The sequence below is a fragment of the Passer montanus genome, unplaced genomic scaffold (assembly GCF_014805655.1).
Source record: "Passer montanus isolate IOZ18808 unplaced genomic scaffold, ASM1480565v1 scaffold6, whole genome shotgun sequence".
NCBI lineage: Eukaryota > Metazoa > Chordata > Aves > Passeriformes > Passeridae > Passer > Passer montanus.
In genome coordinates this window covers 16,822,524-16,840,901 of record NW_024371037.1, presented here as the reverse complement: position 1 = coordinate 16,840,901, position 18,378 = coordinate 16,822,524, and the positions used below count along the sequence as shown (strand labels likewise).

At 36.4% G+C, this 18,378-nt stretch overlaps 1 protein-coding gene across 4 annotated transcripts in view; it reads right to left on the bottom strand.

Moving 5' to 3' along the window:
* The window catches only part of MON2 (MON2 homolog, regulator of endosome-to-Golgi trafficking), a 66,126-nt gene that overhangs the window by 30,113 nt on the left and 17,635 nt on the right, over positions 1 to 18,378 (bottom strand). For all 4 annotated transcript variants that reach the window (XM_039726771.1, XM_039726773.1, XM_039726772.1 and 1 more), the window contains exons 4-19: positions 17,903 to 18,034; positions 16,330 to 16,459; positions 15,685 to 15,782; positions 14,169 to 14,294; positions 13,208 to 13,402; positions 12,372 to 12,496; positions 11,846 to 11,985; positions 9,092 to 9,245; positions 6,336 to 6,565; positions 5,181 to 5,262; positions 4,305 to 4,486; positions 2,945 to 3,057; positions 1,759 to 1,863; positions 1,432 to 1,512; positions 1,274 to 1,347; positions 1,105 to 1,195 (exon numbers count right to left, since the gene is read on the bottom strand). In XM_039726771.1, the coding sequence (XP_039582705.1) occupies positions 1,105 to 1,195; positions 1,274 to 1,347; positions 1,432 to 1,512; positions 1,759 to 1,863; positions 2,945 to 3,057; positions 4,305 to 4,486; positions 5,181 to 5,262; positions 6,336 to 6,565; positions 9,092 to 9,245; positions 11,846 to 11,985; positions 12,372 to 12,496; positions 13,208 to 13,402; positions 14,169 to 14,294; positions 15,685 to 15,782; positions 16,330 to 16,459; positions 17,903 to 18,034 (2,058 nt within the window). The remainder of the gene's footprint in view (positions 1 to 1,104; positions 1,196 to 1,273; positions 1,348 to 1,431; positions 1,513 to 1,758; positions 1,864 to 2,944; positions 3,058 to 4,304; positions 4,487 to 5,180; positions 5,263 to 6,335; positions 6,566 to 9,091; positions 9,246 to 11,845; positions 11,986 to 12,371; positions 12,497 to 13,207; positions 13,403 to 14,168; positions 14,295 to 15,684; positions 15,783 to 16,329; positions 16,460 to 17,902; positions 18,035 to 18,378) is intronic.

Below are 18,378 nucleotides of genomic sequence, written 5' to 3'. Positions count from 1 at the left end.
GGGCGCTGCCGCGGCAGGCGCAGTGCCGCGGAGCGGCCACACGGGGGCAGCAGGCTGACAACAAGCACAAACGCGCCCGGGCACAGCCCTCGCTGCAGCCGGCTCTGCGACATTCACCCAGCAAAACAGCCCCACGTGCAACCCTTCAAATTAAATTATAGGTGAAAAATCATATGTTCATACATGAAAAGTCATATGGTATGAATATTTCATTTCATAATACCCTAATTATTTATCTTTAATTTTCTTCATAAATTCTCTGCAGGAATATGATATATTTGATGAATGAAAAAAACTATCTGCAAATATTTGTGATAAGCTTCATTCAATTTTACTTTTTTTTTCAGTCAACATATAGTCAAAATGACTGTTGCACTGAAATCATTATCTCTTCCCATTTCTGATGATTTTTTACTCTAATTTTTAACCGATTTTAAACACAAACTTCGGTTATTAAATTAATTCTCTGCTACTGTAATAGCAAAATATTATAAAACATGTTCTCTGCCTTAATTATCTCCAGTGTAACAGATTAAGGACAAACTTTCAGAAATTCTCCTCTGGGAGAAGATTATGACTAGGAGATTATATATTCAATCTTACACAATCACAGGGTCTTCAACCTTTCTGGGATAAAGGTTGTTTATTGAAGCTGACATGATTACTAACTACGGTTTTCCCAAGTAAAATATGACTTATCGGGTTTTTAAATACCTAACTGTCAGGCTTTTTCTGAAGTACATTGTAAGAGAAAATTGAAATGAAAATGAGCATCTCGCAGAACATACTGTGCTGCTCAGCACCCCTAACCTCTGAAATTACAAGGGCTTTTAAAAGTTTCATCCACCCACAACCTTATTAATGGAAACACATGATATTCCTTAAAAAGCACAAGAATGCAGTGAGGATGTTCAGAGAATCTAGTAACTGTATGAACCATCAAAAACAAGACATTCTCTGGTTCATATTTTATTTTTTTAATCCAGAGCATCAAAGGTATTACTGGTCTTAGTATTAGAAATAGTTAGCTTAAAGAATAAATGTACAAGTCCTCTGCCTGTTTCATAAAAACATCAAAAAAAATACAAACAACTCTTTTTGTACCTTATTGTTTCCATAGGCCATATCCATGGCTTCCAGAGACAAGGAGCAAAGGGCATTTATTAAGTGATGTAAAGACACATCGTCAAGGTACCTGAAAAATAACTGCTATCAAAACACTGTCAAGTTTCATGCACACTTATTATTTTAATTACAAGATAAGGTTTCTTACTGTGAGTTTTCAAAAAGCTTTGAAATCATGCTGGATATAGATGGCAGATCAGTCATAACTGCTGTAGTCAGAACCTTGAAAAAAAGACAGAAATCTGTCTTACAGATTGTAATAGAAAATACTACATAATCATTAACTGAAAAAACAATCAGGCTTACTGTGCTTGGCCCTTCCACAGCTCTTCCAGGTTTTAATGCACCCCCAACACTAGGCTTCAGTCCCAGAATCCACACAAGATGCTGAAAAATACAAAAGGATCATTTTTCAGGCAGGGAAGAAATTAACATTGTACTCAAGCTAGCCACCAACCTTCCAGCCAAACAGAACTCAAGAGAAATGCTACTGTACTTATTCAAGACAATTCACAGTACACCATGAGAAGCTTTGAGAAGACTCAAAGCTTCTTCTATTGCTCACTGAGCAATTGAAAGCCAAATTATAGCAAAATAGCAAGGCATAAATATTTCCTGTGAGGGAAATATTACCTGAAGAGTAGCCAGGACAAGCTGCCATGATGTTCCAAGAACAGCTCCATGGAAGTGAGCTAAGTTGAGTAATGTCCTCATACACTGGATATTTTTTGATGTCAGCTACGAAAAAAACAACAACCAAACAGCCATTCAATTTTTATCATTCCACAATGACAGTGTTTCTAGCAAACTTCCAATTTTTACTGAAGTGCTTTAAAATGACATTTTGTTTGCACTACTAGAATATATTTTTTTTAGAGAACTAGTTCAGTATCTCTCCTTCGCTCAGGCTTGTCTTGGTGAAGGTGAATATGAGTACTTGAGTGCTGCATCCAGCTCTGCAGTCCCCAACACTGGAAGGACATCAATATGTTGGAGGGCCAACAAGATGTTTAGAGGGGTGCAACACCCCTCCTATGAGGAAAGGCTGGGACAATCAGGATTGTTCAGCCTGGAAAAGAGAAGGCTTAGGGATGACCTAATTGCAGCCTTCCAGTACCTAAAAGGAACTTCCAGGAAAAACAGGGCAAGACTATTTACAAGAGCATGTAGTGACAGGACAAGAGGGAATGGGTTCAAATTGAAAGAGAACAGATTACAGTATGAGGAAAGAAATCTTTACTTTGAGGCTGGTGAGTCAGTGGAACAGGTTGCCCAGGGAAGTAGTCAATGACCCATCCCGGGCTGTTTAGGGCCAGGTTAGATGGGGCTCTGAGCAAGCTGGTCTAGTGGAAGGTGTCCCTGCACATGGCAAGTGGGTTGGAATGAGATGATATTCAAGATCCTTTCCATCCCAAGCTATTCTGTGATTCTATGATTTGATCACTGTCCTCTCCTCTCAGTTTCACATTATTATCAGACATAAAAGGTTCAAGTACTCCAGCTTAATTGCAGCATCTCCACAAAATCAGTCTATCTTAAGCGAACCTTCACATATGCATAACATGGCTGAGATCTAGGTTTTTCCAAATGGAATGGATAAGAACTTCTGAGCTAGAAGTCAGAAAAAAACAAGAACAAGACTTCTTTGCAATAAGATAACTTTACTGTCCAGGGCTGTTCCAAATTAAACCCTTAGGATCATAGTTCAGCTCACCATTATTTGTAAGAATGCTGTGCATCCGTAGCCTGGTTTTGAAACCCACTGAGATGCAGGAAGAAGTAATTAAGCAAAGTAAGATCACTTACAAGTTGTACTTACCATAACTGTTCCCTGTGGCTGAAGAGCTAAGGGCTGCCCTACTGCTACAACTTGCTGGTGAGACTCACTTGAGGGACTAATCATTTGGACATTCTGTCCCTGAATGGAATATGCTGGAGGAAAATTGAAAAGAGAAGGGAAAAAAATCCTAAATTTAAAATCCACTACTAACTTCTGGCAAACAAACTCCAGAAAAAAATTTTACAGTGTTAGCTTTAACATACTCCACTTTGAGACTTTTGGTTATGTTTAGATTATAGTGTCATTGCCCTAGAGAGTTAAAGATCCAGCAATTACTCCCTGTTTCTAACTATTAGACACTGCTTGTGATACATTTATATATTTTATGTCAAGACTGAAATATTTATGCTTAAGAAACAAGCATTAGACTGTCTCAATTCAGTTTTTGATAGTAATTGTGTGTAAATGTTATCTGTGTGCTACCTGATAGCAATTGTGTGTAACTATGTGCTACCAATTCCACCATTACACTCAGAAAATGATGGTGTCATCGATGTTATATCATGATATTTTTTCAATATGGGACTCCAGGACACCAATTTTATAACTCAGTTGTAAAAAGAAGAGAGCAACGTACACAAAATAACTGATTTTCCCTGATTTGTTTTTATAGATATCTGCGTAGTTCAGTCATGTACTTCCTAACAAAATTACTAATACACTTAGCTGGTACACTGGACTGAAGTAAGGGTGCTGGTCCTTGTTCCCACAGTAAGATATTTTTGTTTTATATGAAGAGCTCTATTGTTAGATTCATCTGTATATTCTTCAGGTAGTTGCTTTTCTTAGTAAGCAGCAATTCACTTTCAAAGTTAGAAACAGAGTGCTTCCTAAACCAGCACATATTATAAATTACAACATTCTCTCAAGATGTGGAACACATCAATTCAGCTTTTTGCAGGCTATAAAGAGCAACAAACTTAGAACTTCCACTTATGCACAAGTATTACCATCACTAGACAATTGCAGATAACATCACAAATGCAGGATGTTCTAGCCAAAATTTTAGAATCCAAGTTGCCCAGAGATCGTTTCAGATTTTGAATGCCTTAATTACATATCCTAGCAGATCTTTACAATGGTAGACAGATCTCAGAATTTGAACTTTTGAACAATGTGAATCTTTCAGGAAATTTTAGGTTGATCAGAATGATAGCAAGCAAATGCTTCAAGACTAACCAGTTCTGGAAAGCAGGTGATATAAGTGTTATCTGAGATTCTAACTTACTTTAATATAGCCAAATACTACAGCTACATGTCTTTGGAATCACATCCCGAAAAAAATTTGGTTTAGATGACAATATGTAGAAACACAATTAAGAAAAATGTGTATACTTACATTTGCTGGACAGAGCTGCAGTTGTGCTGTTTAATACAGTAAGGGCATAGTGAGGAGGCAAGGATCCTTTGCAAATGGCAGTGATAAAGGCATCTCTTGATGTTACAAGACCCAGTCTTCCACAAAGTGCAGCCATGGTCAATTCTGCTTTTAGAATATTTTCAGTGGCAGCTTCATCAGTGCTGAAAGAATACACATTGTTCAGCAAGAATTAATACAGAGCACAGAAGCAGGCAGCTAACCAAAACTGAAAGCCATAAGAACATATACTTTAAACCCATTAACACTATAAATATTGAAGAACAAGCATAACCAATCAACAAAATTCTTCAGAACCACTTCCTACAAAACTGGACTTTACTTCTCAGTGACTTGATAAATGATATATGAGAAGATATTTTAAACTAATTTCAGAAAATGATGTTTGATTACAAAAGGCTCTTTGAAGGAGTCAATTAATTTACCACAGTCATTTCCTAGTTAAAAGCTTTTCCACTTTAAAGATTAGATAGTACTAACAAGTACCAAGACATTATTTAGTCTCTTACTTGCAGTAATCAGGACCTGGAATCACTTCAATATGTTGAAACATGCAAGCAAAGTAAAAAGAAATAAAGATAATTTAAACAGTTTAAATGCAACCCTTTGAAAATGCAGTTAATTGTTCTGTATTGAAATACATTAAATGTTGATGTTGGAGTTCTGGAGACTTCTGTGTCATTTACTTATTCCGTCTAAGCCACAAACCTGACTGCTCAGATGCCATGAACAGCACTTATGTTCACAACTGTCAATTTGACTAGTATCAAAAGTCAGTTCAAAATATAGCTTGGTATATCAACTGAGAAAAATCAAGAGAAATCAAAGACCAGATACCTTGCATCAAGTAGAAGGGATAGAGCAGCCAGAAGACCACACCAACAAGCATTCACCATTTCTTCCCAGACAGCTCTGCTAACTTAAAAGAAATATATAAACTTTTTTATAGCAGAAACACAGTGGTTCCCTTAATAACTTTCAATTGTATCACAAACAAAATGCTTACTACAGCATATTTTGAACTATATTTTTGTATGTATGTTTACACAGCCAGATATATGTGCATACAGAAACATGCTTACACCAGTATTATTTAAACAGCCTGAATTTAAAGTAACACTTCTGAGGTAAAAAAATCACCAGGCAATGCTTTTTCTAAATAGCATCAAAAAAACCCACCAAAATCCAACTTATCATGGTATATATAACCATTTTCAAACTTTGTCTATAAAAATAAACATTCAGAAGTGCCAAAATGCAGAACAAGAAACTCACTGAAATTTTGCAGTGAAGCAAAAATACTCTCCTGTGGTATCCATAATTCTCCATAACTTTTCTGTTTCTTTCACAACACTGGCCTAGCAAACAGGTAGCTGCCCAGCCCAGTTGCACGCCCCCCTCTCTCTCCCCTGCAGCACCACGGAGAGCTCCCCGCTCCCGGGCAAAGCCCTCTGCTTCCCCCAGGTCCTTTTGGCACGCCCGGTGCCTTGGCTCAAACTTCAGCTGTGCTGCCTTGGCTTCCTAGAGCACGACCCAAACTCACTGCTCAAACACAAGTCTTTCTGTACATACAGACCCCCCTATACAGACTCATCGTATGTTCCACAAAGACAATCCTCACTTCACAGCAGTTCTGCTTTTAAAGAAGTCCTCTATATAATGCATTCTTACTAAAAATTTCTCAATTAAAACATTCCTTTTATCTTGTTACTAGAAATATATTTTTCTTTTAATGTGGTCATTACTCCATTCCTGTCAGTTAGGTTGTTTCTTGTGACCTTAGATCTCAGTGTTCTGCTTTTGTCTTAACACTAAGTATTTTTTTAAATGGAATTGCTGTTCCATTAAAAAAAAAACAAACCAAAATCACACTTCATTGACAGTTTTTATATATAAATAAGAAACAATAAATTTAAGCAAGAAGCATGAAATTTTAAAATCTGCTTTCTGTAAAACTGTTGTATTTCATATAGTGTTTGCATTTTCAAATACCTAGTTCTTTCTCTGATTGGTCAGAAACAGATTGCAAATCCTGTTCTGAAGACTGTGCTGGTAATGAAGTTGCCTCTGTTGTGGATTGAGTGACAGTTTCTGCCTCTCCCAACTCTCCTTCGATCATGGTAGTGATGCCACGGACAAGATCCAGCAAACAGTGAAATGCCACTGACATTGCATAGCCCTCAGGAATTGTAGGTGGCTCAACTTTGTCCAGCATCTCCAAACTAAAAAATTGAAAACATGACAAGTGTGTAGCAATAACACTGTTTTTAAAAACAATAATAAAAAACAAGATTCCAAATGAATGCTGTGTACAAACAGGTGCCAAATACAATACTTCAAGACTTATTGCAACTCAAGAAAAAAACCTTTAAGTCATTAAGTAAAGAGTAAATGAATTACTAAATAAGGCAGTAACCAAGAGGGGACAAACCCTGAGTACAGATCTGCAAAAAATATTTCTAAAAATACACTAACACATATAAGCAAGCCTCATGAATAATTCTACTTGTATTATTATTTTACTTAAAGCCAGTGCAACAGAACTTATTCAAAAGAATTCAAGTATCTAGGAACAACAGAGGAAATTCATCAGGAAATCATGACAGTGTGAAGATAGTTATAACAATCTGAAGACAAGCCAGACATTCTATTATCAGTATCTTTGAGTCCATGTGACTAGAAAAGCCTGTCCATGGCTAGATATTACATGGCCAAATACTCATCACCTACATGCATAGGTAAACAAGAAGTTATGGAAGTTATTTGTACAAAGAGGATATGTCTACATGATTCACTGCTGAAAAGCATGCAATTAAAACATCTATGCTGGAACAGCAGTCCCATTGCCACTTTTTTCCCATCTTTTTCTTTAAAAGCACATAAAGAACTGCTGAGTTACAAATCCAACAGAAATTGTAGCTGACACAGTAGCATCTATACAAGTAGAGACAGTCTGTTACAAAAACTAACTGCTACCCCAACAATCATTATTTCATCATTTTTTACTCTACAAACTACTGTTTAAAAAGCTATATATTCCAGCTAACATATACCAAAGATACTTTTATACTCTAGTGTCATCACTCCTGTCTACACAAAGATTTTTCCTTCTCCCAAACATGCCACACTTCAGTTATTACCTCTAATTTCCTGAAGATAGCTGCCTCAGAGATCTGGGGGAGCAGGAACTACAGCTAAATCAAATGGTCAGCATTTCATTCTCTATATACAAGTAAGTGTGAAAATATATACAGGTCTAATTAAAATTATTAGTAGGTTTTATAGTTACAATATATTTGTGTTGTAGAGGTCACATCCTTTTACTTTTGAAGACATAAAATGCTAACTACTGAATAAATTATATGAGTAGTTATTATTACACAGCAATGGTTGTGAAAAGTCTTGAATATTTTGTCTATTCCTCTTAAAAACTTTTAGTTCCTTAAGTAAAGGGGAAGATAAGGCATAGTGGTCTGTGGAGAAACTTGTGTAAAAGTATGAGATGTGGCCATTGTTTGAAAATCTAATGGCAGCAGAAGAGAACTGGTGCTAGGATGTGACACATTACAGTAAGTCATCTCCTTACATACAGGGACTACAGACAAAAGTAAAAGACAGAAGAAAAAATCTGCTGTGAAATGCTTGGGACAACTCTGTAATCTTATACAAAAGGAAAAAAAATGCAAAAATTATGCAGAGAAAATCACAGAGTCACTTGAGGTATCCAAGGGTAAAACACAAGCAAGTTTAGAACAAAACAGGAGACTGTGATGGCAGCTGCAAGGATCTTGATCCAGTTAAGAACAGATAGCAAGAAAAATAAAAGGAAGAAAAGTGGAAGTTGTAGTAGCTGACCAAATTAAAAATTTGTATTCTCTGAGCACAGGCAGGTAAACTAAAACAACATTTATGTCCACTGATGGAGTAAGAAGTCAACACATACACATTAACTACTGAAATGATGATTTTTTTTATTTCTGCATCTCAAAGGCAGATAAAGGAGTTCCTACCCTAAAAATATTGAGATCCAGGCTATTTGCAGATTTCACTGAATTTTAGTATGCCAGAATTTTATGGTGGTACAAATAACTTCAGGTTTGGAAGCACTTGTCCCTCAATGGTCATGACTGACATGAAAAAAATTGCACCATTTAAAAAATAACATAGCCTTTTGCAGCTTTAAACTGAGAACACCATCTCCATTGTACAAATTCATAACAAAATAATTTGCCATTCTAAGGAGCATTTATAATCTAGCCATGGTATATAAGTCAATACATTGTTTGAAATGACAACCAGACCAGTATCTACCACAATATCCTGCTCAATAAAAACTGTAAATACAGTAAAGCTGGTGTGAGAAAGCTATTTTTCATTCCCATTGATGTCCTGCTTGCTTTATGCCCTTCATGTTTGCCATTACAAAATGCAGCAACAGGTTTTCCAAAATTGTTCTATACTACAGGGAGGCCTAGAAGTGAAGAGTTAATACAGGTAATATGGTAGGAAAACAAAATCCAACTGATGCTAAAACCAGGGGACATTCCAATCAGAATCCAGGGCATGCAGAAAAAAACAGCAAAAAGACCAGAACACCTCATGGCACCAACAAATAGAAAATTCCTAATAGACTTCAATACCAGTGAAATGAAAACCTCAATATTCACTAGTAAAAGAAATCCTTACATCAGCAAATTCAAAATAAAAATACTTGTTACATACATTTTCAAAAAGCTAGAGGTACTCACTATGTAGCTTTAGCACTGCCTTGTACTGTAACATTCAGGATGGGTATCCAAGTGCCTCTGTACTCAAAGGCAGGTAATACAGTCGCACCTCCACCCATTCCAAGCACTCCTGGGTTCGTTTGTGCTGAGCCAGTATTCCCTGATGCATTGCTTCCTGTTCACAAAAACAAAGTGATAAAATCAACCAATCTCATATTTGTGATCAACAAACATCCTTTTCCTTTTTCTACATTTAATTTTTGAGATGCCAGGATTAATCTGAAGACACACAGTTCAATAACAAAAATCAACAATAACATAAAAAAACTATTTCTGAGCTCCCTCTGCTGTCTAAAACATAATCTTTTGTGCAGTTCATTGATGCCAACTGCCTAATGCCCAGTCAGAATGTCATGTTTCTGTGAAAGGTGCAGCAACATTGATAAGATTCTGTCAATGAATCAAACTTACACAGTCGTGACGAAACAACGTATGTTTTAGTGAAGAGTCAGACAGATTTGAAAGTTAAGCATTATTTACACAGTTGTATCAAGAACTCAGTTGCTAGAAAGTTTAATTATGTCAATAACAAACTTCCAAGATTTCAGAAATGCAAAAACCACAAGAAAATCAAAGAGAATGGCAACATTTGAATCTGTTCCATGCTAAGGAATAATAAAATAAACCCCACCAAGGAAAAGGTGACAATGTGCCAACCAACAGCTAGGAAGGGACAAATTTTGGCTCCAACTGAGGAAGCCAAAAAAAGTAGCTAAAAGAACAAGGAATTCTGTATATATACACTTCCTTTATAGAGAAGGACATCTCTACTTAATAAGAACAGGTCCCACATTCTCTCTTTCTCTCGGAAGAGACAATGGGGAGAGAGAGCAGAGTCCCCAGGATGTAACTGCTATTTTGGTGTGCTTGCTTTTACTATGTGGAGAGTAAGCTACTAATTTAGGCAATAAACTCCTAACTTAGGCAATATGAATACACAGAAGCTTATGTGCACTCACTTTGACACAGCAACACTTAACAGACTGAAAACAAAAAATCATGCTGCTAAACACATGGTTAACTAAACACTGAGTTACACTGGTATCATTTTCTATGATCCCATTGTGCAATCAGACATATGCAACTATTTTTGTATTAATCTAACTCATTAAAGTGGGTGGTAAACATTGCCCAGTATAATAAAAGTGATACAGAACTTCAGTAGATGCAGCTTCCAACTTCTATGAAACAGGTAGCCCTTTGCAAGACTGAGGCTCAAAAATCAAGTGTATAAGGAGTGGAAATGTCCAATGCCAGGTTGGAAAGGCTTCGAGCAACCTAGTCTGTTGGAAGGTGTCCCTGCCCATGGCCAGGGGGCTGGAACTAGATCACCTTGAAGGTCTCTTCCAACACAAGCTATTCTATGATTCCAAAACACAGCTGGCTATGAGAGAACTGCTGTTATAATCAGAAGACTCGGTTCAAGAATTACATTGCATTGATCTGTTCTTTGCATGTCAAACATGGCCACAGGAAGAAAGAAGGTAGAAAAACAAATAAATGAGAAAAGTGACACGAGAAGCACCCAGAGAGAAAGAAGAAGTGAAAAGGAAAAGAGAAAACAAATTGAAATTATTATCAGAGAAAGAGCAACAGCACTAGAGGTATGACCCTACTGCAGTGCTGTTTCACTTGAGGCAAAATTTAGATTTTCAGAATGAGTATTACAGAATGGCTTCTCATAAGTGCATGTTACGTGAATATCTTCTGATATTCTTTAACATAATTAAGCTAATTAATCTTAATTAAGATAATTAAGCTAGAAATAATACTAATAGAAATGTTCTATCAGCTGCTGCATAGGACAGCTACTGAACAATAGACACTGACACTAATTTTCTCATGCTACCACTGCTAACTCCAGCACGGGATTCCAATTTCATGACTGAACACTGAAAGGTGTGAGTCTAAACCCAAACTTTTCCATGTTTATTAACTGAATAGTAGATATGACAGACAATAATTACACTTATTATCTGGCTTTATCTCTTTTAAGAAGACATATCAAAAGACACCCTTATAAAATTTTTTTATGTTGTTTGTTGGTGAGGACTGCTTCCAGAACTACAGGAAGAAGCAGAGAGCCATAATTTGGGACATAAACACCTGCAAAAGGCATTAACAGGACAATAATTTCTTCTTATTAAAACATTAATATACTGACTGCAAGAAAAGACAATCAAGTCTTTTCAACATATGTATCATTACAGCTTACAAAAAAGACAGAGATCATTTGTAAAATACACATCTTTCATGATGCCTCTTGGCTCCCTCACTCTAGATTTGTCCTTGCACATCCACAAGAATTAGTGATTGCCTCCCACAAACACGTACTTTCTTCCTACTTAAATTGTACACTGCAATAAATGACAGCCCCACACAAGGAGAGAGAAACCAGACACATTTTTAACAGTCAGAAATTAGAAATAACTCCTTTAGAATCTACCTCGGAAAAGCTGTGAAACAAGGAGCTTGGTCACTGCAGAAACAGGCATCAAGGCAGGAGCACTGCTCTGCTGACTGGGGTCTGTGCCTTTCCCACAATACAGGTAGATAAAATCTCCTGTTGTACCAGAGCTGAGAACACTAGCTCATCTTAAGCTAGCTTTTCACCAAAATAAACACAGAAGTACAGAGCTGTACCAGAGCTGAATGAAGACAGAATTCATTGCTACAAGAAAATGACAGGAAAATAAAATTATAATAAAGATTTACCAGTTTGGTTTGGTGTTGCTGATGTGTTCCCCGTGCTTGGTACAAGAAACAGAGACTGGATAAAGGACCCCAGTGCATTCACAATATCACGGAAAACTTTAGTGGAATGTTGCTTCATGTCATATGACTGACAAAAAGACCTGGAAGGTATTTTATAAAACAGAAAGTATTTGACAAGTCAGGGACTAAAAGAATATTTTAACAGCAACTTCACCTCTATACACACTCCAAACTGTAGACTAAAAGCACATTTTAACAGCAAATATTTAGGTAAACAATAATATTTAATTCTAGGTAAATGTTCCTTTGACACTGCTAGGACACAGACATACTCAAATAACTATAATTCAGCCCTTCCTGGATAATAAGCATTGCCTTCATGCATTACACAAAATAATAATTAAAAGCTTATTGCATTTGAGCTTCTATACATTTGCAATGTTTTAGGAAGCATTTTCCATTAGAGAAAAATAATTAAAATATATCTTGAAGTTTATGTAAAAGCAAAAGCCAATATATTTAATACCTTAATAGCTGAGGCTGCACACAAAGCCTGTGAATAGATTCTACTGCAACAGCTCGTAGCCACTGTGGTTTGTCTGCATCCAGAAACTTAACCAGCAATGACAGAAAGATTTCACATTCTGTTACCTAAAATATACAGTTTATAATAATTAATAAAAACAAAAAGCCTCCTGCAAAATATTTTCTCAAAAAAAACCTTCCATCTCAGGAGTCGTATCACACCAAGTTTTGTACAGAATCTAAAAAAAATCCCTGGAATGAGTATTTACTCAGAATTATACAAAAACTTAACATTTTTGACAAGCTAAAATCACATATGCAATTGTATTGAAGGAGTTAAATTCCTCAGAGACATTGCAATAAAGGTCATACATTTGCTACAGCAGACAAATGAAAAATATCTTTTTTAGAAAATACCCAAAACTCAGGACATAAGAATAGCTGAACATGTGTTTTTATCCACATTCTGTCAAGAGCTTTAGCAAGTCAAGTCAAAAGCCTCTTAGAAAGTATTAACAAGGCACAATAATCATCATTATCTGAAGTGAGGCAAACAACAGAAGATCTAAAGGTTCCCAAAACCTGAAAGGCAGTTCAAGAGAGAAAAGACAACAGCTAATCCACTATGAAATTCATACATGTCCATGTTTAACAAAACTGCACATTTAGAATACAAGTAAACATAAATAAACATAAGAGGAAAAGAGTATTTAGCCTCTTCTTCCCTCAGTAGACATCAAGAGTTCCCAAGAACTAATCAATGCTACTAGTGATCACAGCACTGGCATATACATAGAAAAACAGAATTGCATGAAGAAAATTTGAGCATATTCTTACCAGCAAGCTGTAAAACTGTTTAATCAAAACAGAAACTACTCGCAGCAAACGCATACAGATGGGAAAGTACGGTTTTTCCACTGGTGCTGGGGAAGATGAGGTGGTGGAACCTTGCCTGAATTTGATATTTGGGGAGAAGAGCTTTATAACAAGAGGGCATACCCTTTCTTTAAGAAGAAAACTGAATTCCTGATGCTGAAAAAGAAAACAGAAAAAGATATATGCAGATATTCCTTAATTGCTACCAGTAGCTCTGATTATGCATCTTATTTATATTTGTAGTTATGATTAAGCAGTCTGATATCATGCAAATTTTGTTATAAATTACAATCAGGAAAAGAAAAGGCAGAACTGCAGACACCATCATAAAGCTACCAAAAACCACGAAACTACAATGGTCAGGTTCAATGCCATGCACCCTTGTATTTTGCAGGTTGAAATAGGCTGCTAATATAGCACTTACAAATAGATAAATTTCTTTAATTTACCCATTGTCAGCTAGTAAAACACATTACTGCAGGATCATGGTGCATTTATATGAAGTAGATAGATACTATTCACAGTCTTGATTATTACTTTAAAAGTGGGGTGAGGTTAATGTTTTTGTAGAAATAACAATTCCACAAATTCAGTTACAGAGCTGTCATAAATCAGGCAAAATAGGAAAATGCATTTACGGAAGAGATATAAACAGCAAAACCAAAAGTGAAACTGAGTAAAACAGGCAGGTCTACAAAATGTATAAATGTAAATAAAATATACACATAAAATAAAGTGTTTGGGAATAGAAAAACATTCAAAAAGCACAGGGAGTTCTTCCATTAAACCCCACCCCGCCCATATGTAAAAGCTACAAGTCCTTCAGGAAAACAATATTCTTGTTAAATTAAGGAGGATTTAATAAAGTGTAAATTTTACTACCTATGTAAGTCTTCCTATTTTCTGTCCAAGAACTACTCACTTGTAAAAACACTTGTGGAAAGTCATTGAGGACCGACTCAAGAAGTTCAAGGCCAAATGTCCGTGTCATTTCTGTCATACCCACGAGCCAGTAGGGAGCATCAGCATTAACTAACTGACAAAGATCCTTAAAAGAAACACAGTAACATTGACATTCTCTGTACAGTCCCATACCAAAAAAGGTTTCCGGAGTTCATAATGAAATCTACAAACTCTCCTCTTCTGCGGGTAATTTTCTGATTTCAACATAATTTTTCTTTAAATACTTTTTTACATAAATTATAAAGCATAGAAAAGACATTTCAAATTTTGCTGGTATCCTTGCAGCATGTGTGTTCATTCCTACCATCAAAAATATCCCAAGAGCAGTGACTTTGCTAAGTCAAGAAGATTTTTATTGTGTGATGAATGCAACCCCTCCTTTTCATCACATACTTGCCTTTAATATCCAATACGAGCCACAAGAAACAGGACTGAACTACAATTGCAGCATTTTGCTCTGTATTGGAAGACATTTCAAATTTTGCTGGTATCCTTGCAGCATGTGTGTTCATTCCTACCATCAAAAATATCCCAAGATCAGTGACTTTGCTAAGTCAGGAAGATTTTTATTGGTGTGATGAATGCAACTCCTCCTTTTCGTTACATGCTTGCCTTTAATGTCCAATACCAGCCACAAGAAACAGGACTGAACTACAGTTGCAGCATTTTGCTCTGTATTGGGTCTGGCTGAGAGGGACTTAATTTTCCCCACAGCAGCCCTTACAGTGCTGAGCTTTGCATTGGTAGCTACAAAGGTGCTGAAAACACACCACAGTTTTGGCCACATTTGAATAGCAATGACGCAGCCTCAGTGCTGTCTCTCAAGAATTCCCCCCACTGCCACCAAGGGGCTGAGCAAGATCCTGGGAGGAGACACAAAAAAATGTCATCCCAAATAAACCAAAGAGATATTCCATACCTCAATTATAGAACCTAAGAAATGGGAGAGGTAGGGAGGCATTCATTATTTACAATGTTTGCCTTTGGGAGCAACCACCATGCATTCTGAAGCTCTGCTGCCCAGGAAGTGCTTGCTGATGCACTTGCTCATACACATGCAAACTTTTGCTTTTGCTTTAGTAAACTATCTTATCTCAACCTATGAATTGTTTTCCATCCTATTTTCTCTGCCCATCCAGCTGGGGCAGGGTGTGGTAGAGCAGCTTGGTGGGCACTTGAGAGACCAGCCAGGGTAAGGCCACCACAGGCTCAGAGAAATAAGAATGTTGAATTTAATGCAGACATGTATACTTAGCTCTTATTTAAGATTTTCTAAGGCCACTTGGAATCATTTTCCCATCATTTCCCTGTGATAGAGCATATCATCACCAATTAGAATAAATACCATAAGAAAGCCCAAGGCTCTGGTTAAGGACATTGTCAATATGCCAACAGCAAATTCTTGAAATTTTTTAAAGAGATGTAGAAGCACCCAACCTTAACTGAAAATACATAAATATATGCTTCCCAACTACCTGAAAAAGCATATATGCATCCTTAGCACATGGCTTCAGTGTACTGACAGATCTTCTATTACTATTCCCTTGAACTGCAGCTGGTTGGTCAACAGTATCTGTGCAAAAAAACAAAACAAAGTTTTGTGAACAAAGGAGCTGTTAAAAACCAAGTACGCATTATGTGTTCCTACAGGAATATTCTATGAGAATGGCCTGGCAATTCTTCTCCAACTTATCATGTCTATAGAAACAAACATTAGATTGACTGCCAAAGATCAATACCAAGCACTGCTTTCCAATGCTCTCTTCAAAACTATTACTGCCATATATTTCCCACTCAGTAATCTATGGTACCTGCACCATAAACGGCACTCTCACCTCAGATCCCTTTACAGTACTAACCTGAAGACCAGTTCTCACGGCTTGAAAAAAAAAATCTAGGTTTTATATATTGCTGCACTGAATTGGACTGACAAATCGGTGAAGGATTTAATCTCCTTTAGATACAAATAATTATATAAAAGACAGTTAAAATTAACGATATCTGTGACTTTTTTATAGCATCTGTAGACATTTTACTACTTCGTTATCTGAAAGATAAACATCTGATATGTGTCAAAAAAGCAGGTAAATAAAAGCAAGCTGAGTAAGCAGCCTGCCCACCTTTGTATCGTTCATCTTCAGCAACCACTCTCTCAAACACGACAGTCACCACCTGCCGCACTGTGGCTGCTGCAGTGTTATTTGTGATATTATCTTTTGTGAAGTGCAATCGAAAGCAAAGTACAATAGCCTGAAAGGAAAAAAAAAAACCAGAAAAAACATCACGTTACAACAATACATTTCGTCTTTTAGCTAAGAGTCAAGAAGGCTGATGGATTGAGGAATGTTTTCTGCTACGGTTTGCCAAAAGGTTGTCGAAAAGAAAAAAAAAATTTAATTTGAAGAACCAGAATACTTTTACCGATTACCCTACCCAAAAAACTCTTTAGTAATCCTCCCCAAAGGCAATCATAAAGTGGTATTAACTAAACACATTACAATGTGCCAATAAAAGTGCAGTCATCGTACAGAGAATACATAGTAATCATCACACATGACAACTTGTATGAATATTATGTCGAAAGAACATTAGGATTGTAAGGTTAATCACAGAAAGGTCAGTCAACTCCAAAGCTAAAATGTCATTCCCCTCCTACACTGAATCACAATACTTTCACAATCATGTTGCCTTGACTGCTATTATTCCTAAGACATGCATTTCAAAGTGTCATTGTGCTGGCAATGACCTGAATACTTTTTCCCACTGGATTTTATTACCTCTAACTCACAGTTCAATACTTACCTGTTTTATAATGAATTTTGAAAATTACTATCTGTTTATGTAGCGAAGCCTGTGTTTCTTGTTCTTCTGTCCATATACTGTGCTCTGGCACTTTCAAGAATCTCAACCACACCCCGCCATAGTATTACACGCTGTAAGCTATACAAGAGTCAAAATTTTCTTTTGCCTCTTTTTCATGTCTATGATTTGTGGACTCTGTTCTGATTGTATGGCCACATTAGCTTAAAATCTTATAACAACTTTACTGAAACACGAACATGCAATAAATGTCTGGCTGAAACAAATTTTCTACAATGTAATCTACAAGAGAAACTTACAAAGCAGAGTTTCACAATTCACAGATGATAAACAATGTTGCTTCTTCAAAGAGAAGTATCTTATAATTTAAATTATAATGGACTGGGGCCTTATTTTTTGTTTTAGTTGAAACATAATATCCAAAATGTTTCATGTTTAAAACTACAACCCCAAAGTTATTTCCAAAAGAGCAACAACTGGACGGTTTTCAAAAGAGATTTAAGGCAGGGTGGAAGGCAGCTTCTTTTAACATTTTCTCTGTTAGTGAGAGTGTACACCGTGCTATGTGCTCTGATTCCAATTCAAAACCACAACAAATTTAACAGATGAGAAGGATAGGCCTTAGTTCAGTGTTTTTATTTCAAGTTCCTCTTAAGTCAGAAATTCATTATTGCAGAGGAATTACAAAACACATAGAAAAGGAAGCTAAAAGAAATCCTGTTTTCAGAGCCTAGCCATAAAGACAACGGGGACAAAACAGAATCAAGGAAGTTCCCTCCTTGTTCATTGTTTTCATGTGCTTCATATGTGAAATTTCCCCATCTTTCCTCTTGGATATTTCAAACTGAATAGCTGATACCAACAAATTCTTACCTTGGACAGTGCTTCATCATGCACAACTGTATTAGTTGTTAAAAGCACAAGAACTGTCTGGAGCAATTTAAGTTCTTCAAGACTGTTCTCCATCAATTGCCAAAGCATATTGATAATGTTTCCGGCTGCAGCCTACAAAGAAATATTTTTTGTCACCTATTACAATAGTTATGTACTGGTATATTGTGTACGTATGTAAGAATATCACTGTCATAAAGACATATCACAACTGAATCTGCATGTTTGTCTATACCATAGGACGAAATTGAGAATATAAAGCCCATTTCATTGTCATAAGCTTCCCAAAGTACAAATTAAAGCCTGTACTTAATTTTTTACTTGGAAAAAATATGGAATATGGAAGACACAGTAAAAATATATTTACCCTCAGAATTCACTCAGAAAGAAAACAGTGTAATTTTACATTATGTAAGCACTACTGAAGGTATATTTTAACAGCATCATTTTCATCTGCT